This window comes from Pogona vitticeps, chromosome 3 (genome assembly GCF_051106095.1).
Source record: "Pogona vitticeps strain Pit_001003342236 chromosome 3, PviZW2.1, whole genome shotgun sequence".
Lineage (NCBI taxonomy): Eukaryota > Metazoa > Chordata > Lepidosauria > Squamata > Agamidae > Pogona > Pogona vitticeps.
Window position 1 is genome coordinate 224,213,800 of NC_135785.1, and position 18,939 is coordinate 224,232,738.

An 18,939-nucleotide genomic window follows, 5' to 3' on the forward strand; every position below is an offset into this window, starting at 1 on the left:
TGATTCTTGGGAATACACCCCAGAAGGCCAGCAGCAATTTGTATCATTGCCAGCTGGAAGCAAGGGAATATAACAACATTTGCCTTACACCTGCATTAAAAAAACAACTGGATTTCAGCCAGTGATTGGCTGGAGTTACCCAGTGAATTTCACAGTTTAGTGGAGATTACAACCTGCATTTCCTAAGATATGGTCCAACATTATATTACCCCACACAGGCTTTCTGTGCTTCACTGATTTAAAGTTTACACTTTATATAAGCCATCCTATTAAGATTTTAAATTTTTGCTAGACAACATAAATTTTCTTCAATCAGTCAGTTAAAAACATTTGTCTCAATGTGACATACTTCCCCCCTTCCCCAAAACAGCAATTCCTAATAACTGCAGTCATTTTTGACATGACTCTACTGACTATACAAGTTGTTGAATTTCATTTCTCTCAATCTAGCAATACCAGATATGGAAGTGAAAGATATGGAAGTGAAAGGGAGCAATTTTGAAACAACTGGTTAGACTATCAAATATGATTTCAGTTGACCTCATATTTGTGCAGCTCTGAATGCATGTTTCATTTATTTATCTATTTACTAAGGATAATTTCAGCCTCCAAAGAAGCTAAAGAAATAAGCTGCAAAAGGAACACCATATTGTGACCTATCTGACCCTGCACTTTGAGACAGTGGCTGCAAAAAGCCAATTAATATCCTGACACTTCTAACATGAAGCTCCTTGATTTCCCCCCTTTCTAGCTCCTTACCACTAGTCTGAGACTAGAATCTTCCCTATCACACACCAGTCACATGAGTCAGTGTGGAATAGTGTGCAATAGGAAATGCTTACTGACTTCTGAAAGTTACACTGCTAGTGTTACACTAGTTTAAGTATACAATATATATTGTTGGTTTTACATATCATTTCAACCTTTTTATGTTTGAAAATTATATGAAAACCCACTCAGCACCTACCAGGAAACAAAGGGAGGCCCACTATGTTCAATAAGGTGTCTTCTAAGTACAGTAACTCACACAGAGAACTTCAACCAAAGTTCTGAATTTAAGTATAGCTATTAAGTTCATATTAGAAAGGTAAAGAAAAATGAAGTCAATATCAGTAATAGTAGCTAATTAAAATATGGAAACTTGCAGTTAATTTCACATTTCTTTTAAAATACACATCAAAGACAGACTCCAGGGCCTACAAGGTAAATTTGTTCCTACAGTAAACTACTTACAGAAAGAATACAATTTCATTAGAGCACCAATTTTTGAGCAGTTGTACACATACCACTGACAGGACAAAGGGGTTTTAAAACTATTTCCAAAAGTTGCATTTCACTACAGTATGTTCTTCTGCAACTGCAATGTGTCCTCTCCTATAAATAATGTGACACCTTATGGGTTCTAGTAGCAATTCTGAACACTTAATTCTGTTTCTCAATCCCATCAATTTGCCACAAACAAAATAGAAACAGACTGTCCATAAACGCATTATATTTACAAAATAAAGTGGACTTTTTGTTTCTACCTAGATAGGACTCAGCTGTTTGACAAAGTGATTGGTGAGACTTAAGATCTCAAAAATTGAGAACCATTGTATTACAAAATATACCTTGAACAAGGAACATGAAAATGTATAACTGGATGCACTGAATTATTCTAATACCACAAAATCAGTCCCTAGCCTCAATCTTCTCCATGGATACTCTTCGCCTACAAACTCTACCAACTTAGAACAGGCTTATTATCACAGCATCCAATTACAAATTAGGACTGAACTTGGTAGATGAGCTTCTTGCACTGTAAGCATATTTAGGTAACTAAATATGTGTGTTTTAAATTTTGTTTTATATTCAGAATATAAGTTGCCAAGAGTAGATTCATTGAATCTAGATGGGTGGGGTAAAAGAAGGAAAAATAAATAAACAAACAAAGACAAGTAACTTGAAAAAAAGTATAACCATGTACAGAACATGACTTTATTTCTATTTCAATATTGCTGCCTTGGAGATCCAGAATTTAACAGAAGATTGAGACTTGGAAGAGCAACTATGAAGATATTAAACAGGATTCTTAGGAGTCAAGATAATTCAGATGATTGTATTCCACATTACTGTGTACAGATGCAAGAACAAAATGGAGAAAGCTAACAGGAAAAATGCATTTATCTGAAATTTGATATTGGAGTAGAGTTTTATGGACAGCAAAAACAAACAAATAAATGGATTTTAGAACAAATTAGGCATACACTTGCAACCAGAACCTAAAATGATTAAATGGACTATGGTACTTTTATGTGTTATCATCATCAAACTGTAAAAAACTGGAGATACTGGGAAAAGAGAAAGACCTAGTCTAAAATGTATTGGCTCAATAAAGGAAGCCACAGGCCTTAGTTGGGAAGACCTGCACAAGGCTGCCAATGATAAGGCCTTTTGGAAGTCATTAATTCATAAGACACCGTAAGTCAGAAGCAAGTTGACGGCATATAACATAGACACTGATCTCTTGCATCTATACCATTTCTCCCTTTTTGTGTAAGGCAACCATCATATTAAGAATGTTTTTTTACTTGCCCCAAAACCACAGCATGTCAGTACATGCATGACATTCAGACCTCCCGGAAACACAGTGACTATATAGCAACACCCCTTTCTGTTCCATTGAAATATATAAAAATCACTGTATTATATTCAGCACTTGACCACGGTTATCAGATCAAGAAAACTGAGGGACATGTCTTGATGCTCATCACGTTTGTATTTATAGTTAAACCACTGAAGACCAGATAAAAAAAGTTTATTATATAAAATGATTGCACAAAGAGGAATAGAACATCTAATACTGTCTGACCACAGTAATTAGGAAGCCCTTCATTACAAAAGCTTTCTCAAACAATGGAAGAAGAAATTGCTATTCTTAGACAAAAAAAGTATGAAGAAAAAAAGACCAAAGAGGGTCTTCAGAAGAGGGTCATCCTTGTGCCAGATTAACAGATAATCAAGAATATAAAGCAAAGATCAGGAAGGTGTGTTAAATATTTGTCAATATAAATCTCAAACATCAAATTGAAAGAAATGTCTAAGATTTATGAATGAAATTTGATTAGGATTTCAGTTTTAGTATTTATATTATATTTATCATAACAAAGATGCTTCCCTAATATAAAGAGCAAACCTAAGTTACAACAATGAGAATCTTCACCTCAGCACATAAACTACAAACCAGTTTCTATGTTGACAAAATAACAGAGATATTCAACACTGTTACAGTCTTATTGTGGTCAATATCAAATGGATGACTACATGAAACAGCACAATCTTGTACAGACACATATCACTAAAGAACAAGTCCAGTTTCACTTAATGGGCCTTAGATCCCAGTAAGCAAACGTAGGATTGCACCCTAAACAAATTAAAAGAAGTAAAGTGCAACTGTAGGATTACAAAACGTTGGGCTTTTTCACCCCTCTTTAGTATCCTGGTTTTACACTGAGAATCAATTTTATAATCTTAATCTCAGAACAGCACAGCTGGAAGGAATCCTATGGATCATCAAGTCCAGCACCTGTCAAGGATGTTCAGTGATTGACATCTGGCCAATTCTAAACCAACTTATAAAGATGCTGCCTATGCAACAGCACTTGTAAACAATACATATACACACACAAATACTGTATGTATATACGTACACAGCATCTTTAGACTGAGTTGTAATTACCTCAGTAATGCTTTCTGCAAGTCTATAAAGTAGACGGATATTGCTACCACCTTCATAATTACTAAACCTGGGGGAGGGGCAATGTTAATGTAGTCACACAAACTTTAAGCTAAGCAAATACTGGCATATCAGACATAGGATACAACACTGCTTTACAATATCAGATTATGAAGAGAACCACCTGCACACATGATTCTTTTCACAAACCATTTTAAATATGCACGTGTCTCTTCTGAAATAAGAGAACCCATTTATTAGCAAATACAACAGAACTTGTTTCAAAACATGTTCTGCACTAGAACTGAATACCACAGGGTAAGCTGCATTATTAACCAGTAAAAAAAGAGTACTGGTCACCAATACTTGAGCAGTTACACAATTTAGTAATAAATTAAGACCAGAGAGCTAACCAAGCATCCCTTCTGAGCACATACACAGTCTTAAAGGATATCACATTTTCAACTGATCAATCAGGGTAAATTGGATAGGATTCATAGTAGTTCCATTAATATGTTTGGACTATCACTCCCTTACGAAAATAAAAATACAAGGAGAAGAAAAATAAAATGAAATCAGCGTTTATTTAAAAAAAAAAAACCCTCAAAGGCCAGAAAAGATTGCCTAGAAGAGACCCACCCTTTCTTTTTGGCACAACATCCGTAAACAATACCACCCTCGTCACTGACAGGAGCATCCGGGGTGTTCCTCACTTGGGGGAGACACCCCCCCACCCTACCCAGCTTCTACAAGAGACGAACTGAGGAAAGGATGGAAGGGGGTGTCCCTCAGTCTCTCCCCCCCCGCCTGCCTCAACAACAGACCCCCCCCCCAAAAAAAGAGATGACTAGAGGTGAATTCCTAGGTCAGACTACTCAAGAGAGGCCAGTAACGTTAACAACCTCCCCGCCCGAACAAGAACAGGTCAGAGACAAGGAGGACGAGAGAGAGAGAAGAATTCCTGAGGGAGGGGGGCGGGCGTTGGGGAGACCAACTTTCCCCCAGCCCTTCACGAATGGCAACGAAGGAGAGAGTCTTGGGGAATCTCTTGACGCCGTGTGGGTGGAGGGCGGGGGAGAGAAGGCTGAGGAAAGAAAAGAGGAAAGTGACGGGGAAACCTCTTTCTCTCTCTCTCTTCCTCTCTCTCACCCCCCCCCCACCTCCCGCCTTGGCGAAGAAGGGGTTGCAGCGTCGGTCGCTCGCTCGTCCCCACAGCTTCGACCGTCGGGCCGTCTCCTCGCAAGGGGGCGGCCTGGGGAGGGCCCCACCGCACCCGCCGATACTCCCAGGACCGAGTCCCTCGCACGTCCCCCCCCCTCCTCCTTCCCTTTCTTCACCGCCCCCGGCCAAGTGTCAGCCAACCTAGAGGGGGCGGGGCCAGGCGCTCACCTGGCAGAAGCGGTAGCAGTAATACTGGCTGCTCAAGGCCGGCGATAAGCCGGCAGGAAGGCGCGGCCCCGCAATGGCTTCGAGTTCCTCGCCGAGTCTCTCCGACTCCTGGTCGCTCTCGTCTTCCGCCATGCTGCTCCGGCCGCCCTGCGCGTACCGAGCTCTGCCACCCTCCCTCCCCCGCCCCAATGGGCCGGATGACCCGCCCCCTCGGCGACGTTTCTTAGTTCCGGCACTACGCCCATGGCGCGCTCCTACTGGTGCTTTGCCTTGTCAGTCAATCGCCGGTCTGTCAACCTCTGACCCTACAGCACCTTCCTTTCGGCACAACTCCGCTTCTCCGGCAACCGATTGGAGACTGCCTCCCCCTATTCCATGCCGAACTTTCGGTCGCACTTTTTGATTGGCAGGGAGTGAGATCGATCAAAATCGCTAAGCTCCACCTCTGCCCTTAGCGATTGGACCCACATTTCATCCTTCAAAGTAAACATCTCCTCCTCCTCCTCCTGGTGGGTAGGCTGTAACAGCCAGACGATTTCCGCTCCTTCTGCTCGGCGATTGGCTGAAACAAACGCCACTCTTCTCAGCGCCAGCCACAGAGGATGGCGTCGCTTTTTCCCCTTCTCCTATGGGCTCCCTGGCTCTTATCTACGTTTTGGTTGGCGACGGGGTTGCCAGGGCCAACATCCCGCCTTCCTTGTCTAGCCGGAGAGAGGAAACCGCTCCGTTCCGCCACCTCCTTTCCCCTCCCTCCCCGCCCGTTCGCTCCCGTCCGCCCGCCCGCCCGCCCGCCTGTCTCCCTGCTTGTCTGGCGAGCGGCTCCGCCGAGTCTGCTCCGCGCCGTCGCGGGGGCTGGAGGGAGAGCGCGCAGCGGGTCGGAGCTGCGTCCCTGGCCTTTGCGGGAAACAGAGCCCGGCGCTCTTAGGAGCTGTAAGGATGAGGTTGAGGGAGAGGTTTCCTGTTTGGTGTGGGGGTGGGAGGTGGACAGCTATAATGCCCCTGCCTGCCCTCCGCCCCCAGCCCCGTTGGCTTTCCCACCCAAGAACAGAGGCGGGAGGGGAGAGAAAGAGCAGATTGTGCGGAAGGGGGCTGACCAGAGGGCGGCCTGGCTGTCTGAGGGGTGTGTGAAATGAATAGCTAGGTTTGAGGGAGGGGGGGCAGAGAAAATTCGGGTGATGGAGAAAGAAACTCTGGGTCTGGATTAAAATAAGGCCTGCGAGGGAGGGAGGGAGGGAGAGAGAACACCAGCTTTATTTCGGAGTGTGGGGGGATCCTTTTGAACCCTTTTATTTGATATGGAGGAGTGTGTAAACCATCCCTGGGATTGCTGATTCCTTTTGAGAAAAATCAGAAATTTCGAAGTTGGGGAAAAAATATGTAAATCACTTCAATATTGGCTTTTGGAGGCGAGACAATTTAGTAGTGCAGCAGTATATGCCTGTTGAAATTTGCATTCGGAACAAAAAGATGTGCATTGTTCTTGAGATGTGTAATAGGGAGAGGCGTTGAGGGGGCTTCCTTCTGCATGTGCAACTCCAAGAATCTTCAGAGGCTGGGCTGCCATATTGTTTAATAGTCAATAGTGTGAGGCTACACACATTTTAAGTCAGGGGTAGGTCTCATTACTTTCAGTGGATCTTACTTCCAGGTTAGTGTTAGACTGCAGTCTTATGAGTGTTTTCCTATGAAAACACTCATAAGTATTAGAACCTTATTTGTAAATAAGCAGGCTTAGTGAAGGGTTTTAAGGATGTAGTCTGATGTACCCTTGTATGGATCCTAGGGGTACTTGCATCTGGGTAGACCTGCAGAAGATTGCACTGTACAGTATTTAATTTTCAGTACGTTCATGTAGGTATGAAGCAGGTTAGTCTGGGTTGTAGGTTAATTTGTTCAAATTTATCCATCATTTTCTAAATAGCAAAAAAATGTATACAGTTTATTAAATGGAATCCTGAGTACTGGTGTGCTTCTGAGCTTTCCACTGTGTACATCATATCACCCAAATTCTGCACTTTTATTTTAAGATTTTTAGAAGAGAAAACATGTTTAACAATAATTTATTTAGCCGTGTTTTGATCAATGAAAGCATTGGTATTGAAAGAGGAGCCGACTAATCTACCAAAGTCCTTGTGACATTTTTTTTTATTTAGCAGACAAACCCTTCCCCAGTGCATCCACTCATAGCTCCTGTTCTAGCCCTGAATTACTGTACATCATGAAATCATGGTACCAGCTCATAGTGATGCAGGAATAGATACCTGAAGTATGTATACTTGTGAATCTGGCAGGTTTTTTGCAGCCAAAGTACTGAAGTTAGCCACAGTTTATATTTAAAAAGCAAGACAAAATGAAATAAATGTCTGGTGTTCCATGTTAACACCATTTCTACTCAGGGATCGTGTCTCTTCCCACATGTTTCTGTTGCCCTTTGTTTTTGAAAGGATGAATTTCAGACTGAAAGAGGTGCTGTTTCACAGTTGGCGCCCTTGTGCCTCATAATTTTTACCCAATGAGGATATGCAGGTAGCATGAATACAACATTTGTAGTATCCCAGTGGTACAGAAAAATATTAAACCAAAGTATGTATCCTCAGAGAAATGTATCTGGTGCAGCCACTGTGAGATACAAGAAGCTGGACTAGATAGGCCCTTCGCTTGATCCAGCAGGGCTCTTCTTGTGTCCTTATGTACAGTTTTAAAAACATGACCCAAATTTACTGATGAGTAGGATAACTTCATTATAGTCAAGGACCAACAGAAATTTATTGTATACATATACAAGGTTTTAGCATAAAAATAGAGTACCATCAAGGTATTACTCTCAGGCAAAATCCTGCTCCAAGACCCAGAGTTCAACCACAGAATGCAGGTGAGCTTTCAGACCGCAAGCTGAGTGGTTTGATTTCACTGTTGAGTTATCAGACTCTCCTTCAAAGTAGAATTGGGAAAGAATTTCCGATAGAGAAAGTGTTGTTTTGAAGCAAATATGAAGACGAAAATATTTTCCAACTCTCCCAAGAGGTGCTGTTTCTTTGATTTAGTTTATAAAATCATGCCCTGTGACAAGAGAATAGAGATGAAAAGGAGATTCTCTAACTTTTTCTTTCAATGCAGAGGCTTGCAGTAATCAAATAAATAGATTAATTTTCCTGATTAGATTACTTTTTCCAGTACCTGCTGGAAGGAAGAGCACCATTTTCTCATTGCATCTGCCTATGCCCAAACGGGGTACTGTTTTAGAAATTGAATTAAACAAAATCACATCCTCCAGATCAATTTTCTAAAATGGTACTAATGTGGATTAAAATTCCCACTTCCCCCATAAATATGCATTGAAAAAGATGGAAGTACCTTCTTCTGTGACATTTGTTATAAAAGAAGGCTCTGGGGGCATTGAAGGATAATTACTGTACTTTCTGTTAAATGATAAAGTAGCCTCAGTAAGGGGATGCACAGGCAATGGGATGATACACTATGTGCTCTATGTGGCAAATGGGGAGAGGAGAGATACAGAGCAGTCATGTGCAGCAGGCGAAAGGGTGCTAATGTTTGTAGAATTCTCTGGCTTGCTTTACATCACTTTCTTTTAAACAGCAACCCAACTCTGATTTGGCTTGTCCTTTGGGATTTAGGTTAATAACAGCATGAGGGGCACTCCCCTTCATGTGATGGAGCAGTGGGCATCACTCTTTTCACTGCTGTCCATGGATGGGAAGTGAGGGCTCTGCTCTGATGACTGATCATGCTGGTGTACAGTTCACATGATTGTTCCCGCAGAGCTTGGATGCACCTGGAGGCCACAAAATGAAGTGTTGGACTAGTGTGCCACTTCATAAATGAGATCATATACAGAAGGAAGGGAAATAAAAGGGCCTGGTGCATATAATATGCAAGCTGTGTGACAGAATTGGGAGTGTTCCTAAAGTCTGAATACCACCTAAATACTAGCCTGCAAGTGACAAGGCAAATATTGAATAATAGCTTGGGGTTACTTGTGTAGTTAATAGCATCTCCATTCTCTAATGTTGAAAATTTTGCTGGAAAAGTGACATACAGCCCCTCAAGGTGTTTTGCTGGCCCCCATTTTTCATTCCTCCAAAAAACAGAGAACTATGCATTGTTCTCTAAAACAAGGCATGCCATCCCATACCTTGTTTTAACTTAAATAAAATAAACAATTCCCCTTCCAATTGGAAGAGTTCCATTTTTGGAAGCAACATTCCAGTCACTTTCAGTTTCACCTGGGGGAGGCTGAAGTGACCCATGGAGAGTCTGGGGGCTGGGAAATGATCCTTAGACCCTGCTAACACTGGAGCCTGTAGACGCTAAGCATTTAATTAAGGAAATTTGTGGACTGACTTGTCTTCAGTTTGCAAGAACTGGACTAAGTGGTGGCTAAATAATCTGCAGGTGGATCCCGTTGTGATTTTATGGTTCACAAATTTGGCGAGGTGGACCATGCATGAGGATGGTACCGAAGATCAACTGGCTGATGCAGTAGTAGGATGGTGAGTGTACGACAGATGTATAAAAATGTTTGAAATTCAGAAATGATGAGAAAGAAGGAGATTAGATGTCAAAAATGTTTGAAGGGGGAGGGACAGAGTCTGAAGTATTTCATGAATTTCTGCTTGCTTTCACTGACTTTTATTTGGCTTATCTTGCACACAGATCAAGCTACCCAGGCTAATGGAATTGAGATATACCTTTTTTTATGTTCCCTGTAATACCATGAGTATGCAAAATATTTTTGAAGCTGATTTAAACAAAAAGGATACCGTACACACATTTGGATAAGTTGTTTTTTTCCTCCAAAGAAAATAACTTATTTTGTTGACAAATCCCAAACAGGAACAGGCATTTGTTTTAGGTGGGGGGCAGCTGCCTTTTCTAAATTATCAACATATACTTGAAAATGCCATTTGCTAATCATTGTCTAGGAAGTAGGATTTATACATTTGGTAATATTGCACTCAGAATGAGCCATTAGAGGTCACTCTTTATTCTTAAAAAAGGAACATATTTTATTTTTTAATATTTATTTTCATTGAGCTTCACAAAGAATACTCTCACTTCATCCCATTCAGCATATGTTGCTTCATTAGTTCAAGAAAAGGCTTACCAGCAACCGTAGAAATTCTAGTTTTCTACAGTAATAATCATAAATATATTATTAAATAATTATTTTATTTAAATATATTTAAATTATTTAATTATCGTACAACATCAAATGACATTAAATATCCCCAAAATATTTATTGTTTGGGAGATCAAGTGAGGGAAACTGTTATGTGTTGTGATATATTTCTGTATTATATGTTCTAAAGTTTCATTTTGTGAATTAGTGTGATAGCTTCAATTATCAGGCAGTATAGAAATCAGTTTTAAAAGAAAAGAAAAGAACACAGTCTTCTCCATTCTGTCTTATGTATGATTTGAGCAATTTCATTTTAACAGTCAGGTTTGTAATTATACCTAGTACGGACCTAAGTCTTTAGAAATCTTGGAAATCATCTGTGTGAGTTAGTTCACATGTTCTCAGGTGCAGATGAAAATGGAACTTAAACCTCCAAAATCTGTGTAAGCTAGCCACATTATAGCACACCTGAGTTAGAGAGGCAAAAATGGGACACTCAGCATAATAGTAGCAACTGTATAGAAAAGTATACAGTGGTGCCTGGCTTAACGATGTTAATTAGTTCCAAAAAAAACATCGCTATGGGAAAACATCGTTGAAACACCATTTCCCATAGGAATGTATTGAAAACCGATTAATCCGCTCCAATGGAGAGTTCAATGGATTTAAAGGGGAAAAACAAAAAATCGGTTAATCTGTTCCAATGGACAGTTCAATGGATTTAAAGGGGAAAAACAAAAAAATCACCAAAAATTAACGAAGACTCAGAACAAAGCCAAATTAAGTTTGCACATGTTTCACAAGGTGGACTACCAATTCCAAGCATTTAAAACAGGTTTCAAACATTTTAAGACACTTAAAAATGAGCGAAAACGGACATCATTAAGTGAAAATCCCCCATAGAGAACATAGTTAAATGGTGAGGAAAATTCCTCCAAGAAATACATCGTTAAGTGAATTCTTCGTTAAACGAAGCAATCGCTAAGCGAGACACCACTGTATTGTGCTCTACAGTATGTAATTTCATATACAGTGGTGCCTCGCACAACGGGCGCCTCGTAGAGCGATGAATTCGCTCTACGAGGCCATTTTTGTGATCGCAAATGCGATCGCAAAACGGTGCCCATATAGGCGGGAAATCGCAGAACGAAGGTCGGTAAGCTGCTCGCTTACCGACCTTCGCTTTGCAACCTGCCGATCAGCTGTTCCGCGGCTTCAAAATGGCCGCCGGAACAGCCGAAAGGGGCCGGGGCGCAGCGTTTTCGCGCCCTTGGTAAGCAAGGGGAGCGCGCGAAAACGCTGCGGAAGCCCCAAAATGGCTGCGCGCAACCATTTCGGGGCTTCCGGCAGCATTTTCGCGCGCTCCCTTGCTTACCAAGGGCGCGAATACGCTGCGCCCCGGCCCCTTTCGGCTGTTCCGGCGGCCATTTTGGACCCGCCGGACAGCTGATGGCAGCCATTTTGGCGCCCTCATTGTGCAAGGGGAGGCCGCGAAAATGGCTGCCGACCCCTGGGAAACATCGCACAACGGTGAGTATTCTATGGCATTGGAACGCATTGAACGCTGTTTAATGTGTTCTAATGCCTTTTTGTGTTCCGTAGTGCGATGTTTCCCACAGCGAAGGTTAATCCGGAACGGATTAACCTCGCTGTGTGGGGCACCACTGTACTAATAATTAAATCCTATGGATATGACCTGTAAAGCTGCAAATTGCTGTATGCTACAGTATTTTACTTTTGGACTAAAAATTGGAGGTAAATACCTGAAATTTCTGGAGGCTTTGATTTTGAAAGGTATAAAATGATATAGCAATCAAAATCAGCTTGTGTTTTTCAAATACTTTCTCTGCCTTCTTCATTTTGTATTATAAACAAGCAAATGAGTATTTTCCCATTTTTTATCACTCAAATTTATTTTTAAAACCATGAAATTTTGAAACCAAAGTTGTAACCTAGTACAGCTAAGTTGATTTCAATGATACTTAAGCAAATTATTTATTTGTTTGATCTCCAAGCCTGTGTTTGGAAAGATAAACAGCTTTTAACAAGAACCATGAACCAGTGTGGCTGGTTAGAGCTACACAAGGCTGCTGACATAATCAGCCACAATCTTTTATCCCTAGTTCATATTCTTGCCACCGTCACATCAGGTTTTGAGGCTCCCTACAGATTCCTTTGGTCCTGGGAAAGCCTTTGGGTGCCTTTTTTGGGGAGGAGTTCTTTAAGATCCAAAACCTATTGGAATGCTTGCAGTGGCCCCAATCTCACTGGCAGTGGTCCAGCAGCAGTTTTTGAATATTAAAGGCTCACCCTCATCTTGAGGCTCCAAAAGGTTTCCCTGGGACAAAAAGGATCCCTAGGGAGCCTCTGAACCCGATAGGAGGAGGATAGGAAGCTTGAATGAGAGATAAAAGCCCATAGCAATGATAATATCCGCATGTGCCAGTGGAAATTTACACAACAAAATTTCAGCCAGTGTCTCACACAGGGTTCCATCTATTTTAAACAATGGCTTGGTTCCAGATTTGTATGATATAGAACACTGTGAACTGGATGATTTCCCAGACTGAATAGAAGAGGCAATTTTTGTCAATTATTTCTCCCCTGTAATTTCCTGGGGGTCCTAGAAATCTGCTCTGGAAGTTTGGGGAACCTACAGAACTGTCCCTGGGATCAAACTAGGGACCATAAGTGGAAAGAGCAATTGGCATCCCACTTCCTTCCTTTCTGGAGAATAAATTCTGCATACAATCCAATGTCTTTAAAACTACTTTGCCTTAATACTTGTCTTGTGTCAGATAACATCTATCACATTCTGATTAAGAACCTTGTATGGACTACAACATTTATGCTTGCAAAGGAAATCTGTGTGTTTTGTTGTGTTCAGCAAAGGAAATTGTTGGCAAATGTAATGTTGGCATGCATGTAGGAACATTGAACAATATGTGGTTGAGCATCATAGTATTCAGTTTTATTTACCAGGCATATTGAAGTGTACATTTTGCAAAGTATCATAATATTGAAACCTAAATAAATGACCTATTTAGGACTGCAAGAGAAACACGGATGTAACACAAGTGTTTCATTTTCAGTTTACTGAAGACAGCAATGGAGCGATTTGATGTGAAGCCACCTCCCTCCCGGAGCCGTTCCAAGACCGCTTTGTATGTGACTCCTCAGGATCGTGTCACAGAGTTTGGCAGTGAACTGTATGAAGATGGAGGGAAACTGTATTGCACTTTCTGCAATGTGGTCCTGAATCACGTGCGCAAGTCTGCCATCAATGACCATCTCAAATCCAAAACTCACACCAAACGCAAAGGGGAGTTTGAAGAACAAAGTACCAGGAAGAAGCCACGGACTCTTACTGCCTCTTTGCAGTGCAACAGTGCAGCCCAGACAGAGAAACCCGGGGTCATCCAGGACTTCGTAAAAATGTTTCTGGAAGCTAACATTCCTCTTGAGAAGGCTGATCATCCATCCGTGAGAGCTTTCCTCTCTCGCCACGTGAAGAATGGAAATTCCATACCCAAGGCAGATCAGCTAAGGAAAACCTACTTGCCGGATGGGTACGCACATCCTCTGATCAAGAGTGAAGACCACTAAGAGGAAAGCTATGTGGCTCTAGGTGTGGAGTGTTGCTGTTACATAACAGTGATGTGGTTTATTTTTGTATTTATGCAATGTTATGTCATGGTTTTTGCATTATAAAATGACAATCTATTGCAGAAATGCAATGATGTACAACAAAGAGTTGGTAGCCCTAGTATTACAAGAGTGGGTGTAAAATGTTTTTGATCTTATTGGGCAGGGGGTGACAGGAAGGTACCAAGTTACTGAGAAAGTTTTACACTCAGTTGATATTGTAGAAAAAATCTGATTCCTTCTGTTCCTTCCACATAACACTGTAAATACAAATTAGCAAGCTAGGCAAAAATACACTAAACAGTCTTGATTTCTGTCTGTAGCCATCAGTATGTACTAGAGATGAGAGTTTTGTGCCAACCACTCGTTGGCTGTGAAGGGAGACTCTCTGCTCTGCCTCCTCACCAGAGCAGTTGGCTGCCTGAGGAGGCAGAGAAAGGCTGGCTGGGCTCTTGCCTGGACTGGAGTACCATTACCAAAGAAGGACCCAACAGCATGCAGAGCCCAGTAAGTGGACCAGGCAGCCTGTGGTGAGGGAGATGGAACTCAGCTCCACCTGTGGTGCCTTGCTTAGAATGAAGCACAAAGCTCTCATCTCTAGTATGTACATGTGTCCTGTTTGCTGGGTCTGCATCCTCAGCATAAATTCTCTCGTGTAAATTTGCCTCCTGTGTCCTCTATCATAAATTTATATCCATTTGTTGGGATGTCATTATACAATATGTGCCAGTGCAAATATTGTAGTTCTGCTGGTGCAGAAACCTATCCCAGTCTTAAACTTTTCTTTTGGATTCTGTCATTCTGAAAACTGATTTTTTTAAAAAAAATTGGTTTCTGGATGCAGAAAATCTAGCACAGCTAACAGAGGTTGTAAAAATGCAGAGGAAAATCCCAGTAAAAGCAAAGGGTTGCACCGTCATCTGAGTGAAGAAATCCTGGCCAGCACAGCTAGTGACAAAGGCTTCTGAGACTTTTAGTCCAAGAACATCTGGGGACTGAAGGTTGGGAACCACTAGGTTAGAAGTATATCACTGATTTTGGCAGTACCGCAAAATAAGATCTCTCCTTGCAGAAAGGAAGGAGAGGCTCTTAGAAAAGTGGGCTTCATGCATAGCAGGAGGGTTCTCTGATGTTCTGTGACATACCTGTACAGTTGCAGCAGCACAATCTTGGGGGATAGATTGGATAACTGGTGCTGCCCACCTCTGTTGTAGCTGATTGGTGAAAAGTTGCAGGCCAGTGAGAGTAAATTCATACAGTCAGCTGCAAATAGATGGCATTGTTTAGCAAATAAGGTTTCTACAGAGATTTTGGTCTTGTCTAACGATCCATTTCTTTTTCTGCCTAGGTTCATCTTCAAAGCTGTCTCAAGTAACTGGAATTGTTTATCCATTTGAATATCTAATGGTTTCGAACTTTTCTCACTTGAGGCCTGTGTGATACAATTTCCCAAAGTGACGCAAAGTTACTGGTATCTCTTTTCCATTTTCTTATTTGAAGTTGTTTCCAAACAGCACTGCATTCTTGGGGAATTGTAATTTGTAACTGAAATATTCATAAGGCAGTCATTAACAACAACACGGGATCCTCTTATCTCTCCTATGGAAACAAAAAATGCTGAACCCTTTCTCATTGGAATTACAAGCATAGTGCTTTCCACCTCTAGCCTGTTTTCATTAAACTACACAGCCCAATTCAGTGAGCATAAAAAGAGTGGGAGTTTTCACAGTAGAGGTCTGGTCTGAGTTTAAAAATATTTTATTTCTCCTCTCTCCATACTCCTGACCCTTGCCTTGGACTAAAACTGAAGGTGGAACAGAATGGGCTGCATTCTGTCTGCTATTTAGTTCCACACTGAAAATTCCCATAGAGCATATGGGAAGATTTTGTGATTGTACTCTGGCACTTAGAGCCTGCTTATCAAAAATGGTAGTTTTCATCTTAAAATATTTATCATTTTTAACAGATATGTGTAAGCAACATCTGTTCTTTGATTTGGAATCCAGTCTAAGTTGTAACTAAATTAGACTCATTCAAGTTACAGTTAACTAAGTTCGATTGATTTTAGGGGGTCTGCTTCAAGTACAGTTAGGTCTGCTAGGTCTTCTTCCCCATCCTGTGTGTCCAGTGACTGGAAAAGCATCCTTGTTCCATTGCCCTCTCTTCCCCCTGTACTTGCCGGATCATCCTGATCTAAATCTAAATAACGTTTGTGATTTTTCATATATAACTTGTAGCACATACAAAGTTTTTCTTTTGTTGAACAAGCCTTGGGCTTTATTACCTCTATCTGAAAAAGAACCACAGCCTCAGAAATCATTTCTTGAACAAAATGCAACTGGCACACAGCATGCATATTCTGGTATAGATGAAAGACATGCAGCAGAATTGTTCTCAAATGCAGAGGTGCATGAGTCCAGTGCAGTTTTGTTTTAAGTGTTTTGCTTTATTAGAATTGCAGCTGTGGCACATCAATTTCATAAGCAGACATGCCAATGTAAAGTTTTAGGGTTAGCTCAGTCCCTGTTACTCACTGTGAACACAGCTCATGATGATAAATAAACATTATAACAATGTCCTGCTTTCTTTGCAAAAGAGATACCATTTAAAAAGTACCTATTTTGTGCTTGGCGCTTTTTTTGGCAGATATTTTGTATATTTTAAAATGTAGCATAATTTACTCATCTGTCTGCCTTGTTTGAGAGGAATTGTTAGAGCAAGGTTAGCTCTGTAAAACCTTGTTTCATTTTTATTATTTTTGCTTATCTACTAACTCTTTTGTGTGTTAGTTGGATTAGGAGACTACAAAGCAATGCCATCCATACATGTGTACTTCCTGTCTTCCTCATTCATCTTTGTGTTATGTATGATGTCTAGTAATGGAATAGATGCCATGTATGTAAGGTAATGGGAAATGCATGTGCTGTATTTCATGGGATTATTTCTTTGTGCTGCTTTGCTGCTTCTGTTCATAGGACAGCCTCACATGCTTGCAAAGGCATGCCAGCAAAGGGCATGTTTGTGGCTACACATTTATTTTTCACACTTCCAGTTCATATGCAGAGTGGTGATTTGTGTGTGTCTCTGTGCTTCTGAAAGTTGCACCACAACAAAGATTAACAATTTGGTACTTGTATGTGATCTTACTCTTCTCAAAACTGCAAAGTAAATTGTGAAAGACTAACACCAGATACCAATATGCTGTCTAAGAGAAGCAAAGCTGCAGATTTTTATCATTGATCTAGGCAAACAGTATTAATTATGGAAAGAAGCAACTTAAGAAAGTATTTTAAAGAAATTGTAATCATCATTTGGGTCATGACAGCATCAGTTTGTCATGGAGAGCCCAACTTATCTAAATATGCAGTAGATAGTCTAGTTTGACACATTCAATTGTTTTCATGTGATTTTTGTGGATAGTTAACACTGAATTTTCTTTAAAAAAGATTACTGCCAAGTTGTTGATATTCATATAATATTTTACAGATTTAATCTGAATGGTAGGTTAAATATGATTTATCTTCAGAATAGTCCAAGATGGCAGTCTTGTGCAAATATAATGGAAAGTATGTTCTGTTGAATTCCATGATACTTGGTTCTAAGTAAATAGATGATCTGCATTGATGGAGTTCATCCACAAAGATATGAATCTTGAAATTTATCATTATTCCTTTTTCTCCATTCCATTGAGTAGAAGACCCTCGTTTTCAGACAGAAATCTTTCTGAGCTTTCTTAATGCCAAAGCTGTGTGTATATATGTGTGTGTGTGAGAGAAGGAGGACATCATGTTAGGAATTTAAACCATACATTAATTGCAGCACTGTTCATGCTGTTAGATGTTAACATACCATTCAAACCCTAGATTATTGGAAAGTGGAGGATTGGAGTGGCTTATAATAATGAGTTGAATCCAGGCTAAGTTCCTGGCAGTTGGTGCCCAAGGAAGGCAATGAAACTTAGCCATTGTTGTCTTTTGTCAAGGATCTCTTTTGGGCCAGCCAACTACCACTCAATTGTATACATGTCCATCTGGAAATGTGTCCCATTATGTTAAATGGGATTTATCACCAGGTAAGTGTATATAGAATTGAGGCCTAGTGTATGTCCAGTTCGCTATCTTTCATATGTGGTAAGATGTGGCTACCTAAATATCTTCTGAAAACTAGGCACCAAATTTCCAAACCTGAATCTTTGTCAGTAATTAAATTTAAGATGTTATTCATTATGGATTGATCCTGCTTGACTCAACCAGTCTAGCTTACAATATAACAGAAGGCAAAGCGTTTTTTGCTAACTTAGGAATGTTGTTAGGCTGGGTGTTCAAAAACTCCAAAAGATTTTTTTTTAAAGTTTTAACCATGCAAAATTAGATAGTGAAGTACTGAATTTGATTTTATGTCTCCAGGATAACCTTTTTTCTTGGGTGAAATAAGAAATGTTATTATAACATGCTAACAATTACCAGTTATTTATAGGTGCAGATTGTATGAATAATCTTGCTATCTTTTTTTACTATTCTGTTTTTGGATTTTGTTGGCTTATGCATGTTAAGTATTCATTGTCTTTGTTTTTAAAGTTCTGTGTTAACTTTACAAAATAAAACATTTTGAAAGAAGGACTACCTTTAAAATAAAATGTTGAATTAGAACTATGAAAGATAGCAGGTGTACCAAGCAGAATGTTAGTAGTAAGATGATGGTTATCTGTTTCCTTCCTGCTTTCCACTACATGGTGCAGAGTTTTTTTCATCCAAGTGTATGGTGTTCTTTCTTAGCATGACAGTTACACAAGTATAAGTTGTTGTTTCCTTACTGGAGCTGAAAATCATCTAAGCGATACCAGTCCTCTGAAGATGCCGGCCACAGAGACTGGCGAAACGTCAGGAAGAACAACCTTCAGAACACGGCCAAAGAGCCCGAAAAACCCACAACAACCACTCTGATCTATGTTTAGATCTGTTTATATCCAAATGAAAATAAGAAGCCAAGACCTTTTGCAACTGTTTTTGATAAAACTAGATACCATTAAAATTGATGGTAATCTTTCAGA

The 18,939-nt window shown here is 40.5% G+C and overlaps 2 protein-coding genes across 6 annotated transcripts in view; one reads left to right on the forward strand and one right to left on the reverse strand.

Moving 5' to 3' along the window:
• The window catches only part of ZNF654 (zinc finger protein 654), a 32,025-nt gene extending 26,418 nt beyond the window's left edge, over nt 1-5,607 (reverse strand). The window contains exon 1 of the mRNA XM_072993958.2: nt 5,105-5,607. Coding sequence (XP_072850059.2) covers nt 5,105-5,236 — 132 coding nt within the window. The 5' untranslated portion in view covers nt 5,237-5,607. The remainder of the gene's footprint in view (nt 1-5,104) is intronic.
• A 148-nt stretch (nt 5,608-5,755) lies between these two features.
• On the forward strand, nt 5,756-18,508 carry CGGBP1 (CGG triplet repeat binding protein 1). 5 transcript variants are annotated; one of them, XM_020810138.3, is made up of 4 exons: nt 5,756-6,034; nt 9,518-9,615; nt 13,337-13,813; nt 15,238-18,508. In XM_020810138.3, exons 2-4 carry the CDS (start codon nt 9,566-9,568, stop codon nt 15,284-15,286), a joined length of 576 nt encoding a protein of 191 aa, XP_020665797.1. In that variant the 5' UTR covers nt 5,756-6,034; nt 9,518-9,565; the 3' UTR covers nt 15,287-18,508. The 5 variants fall into 5 exon arrangements, with proteins under 5 accessions (XP_020665797.1, XP_072850061.1, XP_072850063.1 ...); XM_072993960.2 differs by having other exon boundaries at nt 5,765-6,034; nt 13,337-13,872; XM_072993962.2 differs by lacking the exon at nt 5,756-6,034 and adding an exon at nt 6,051-6,955.
• Nucleotides 18,509-18,939: the final 431 nt, after the last annotated feature.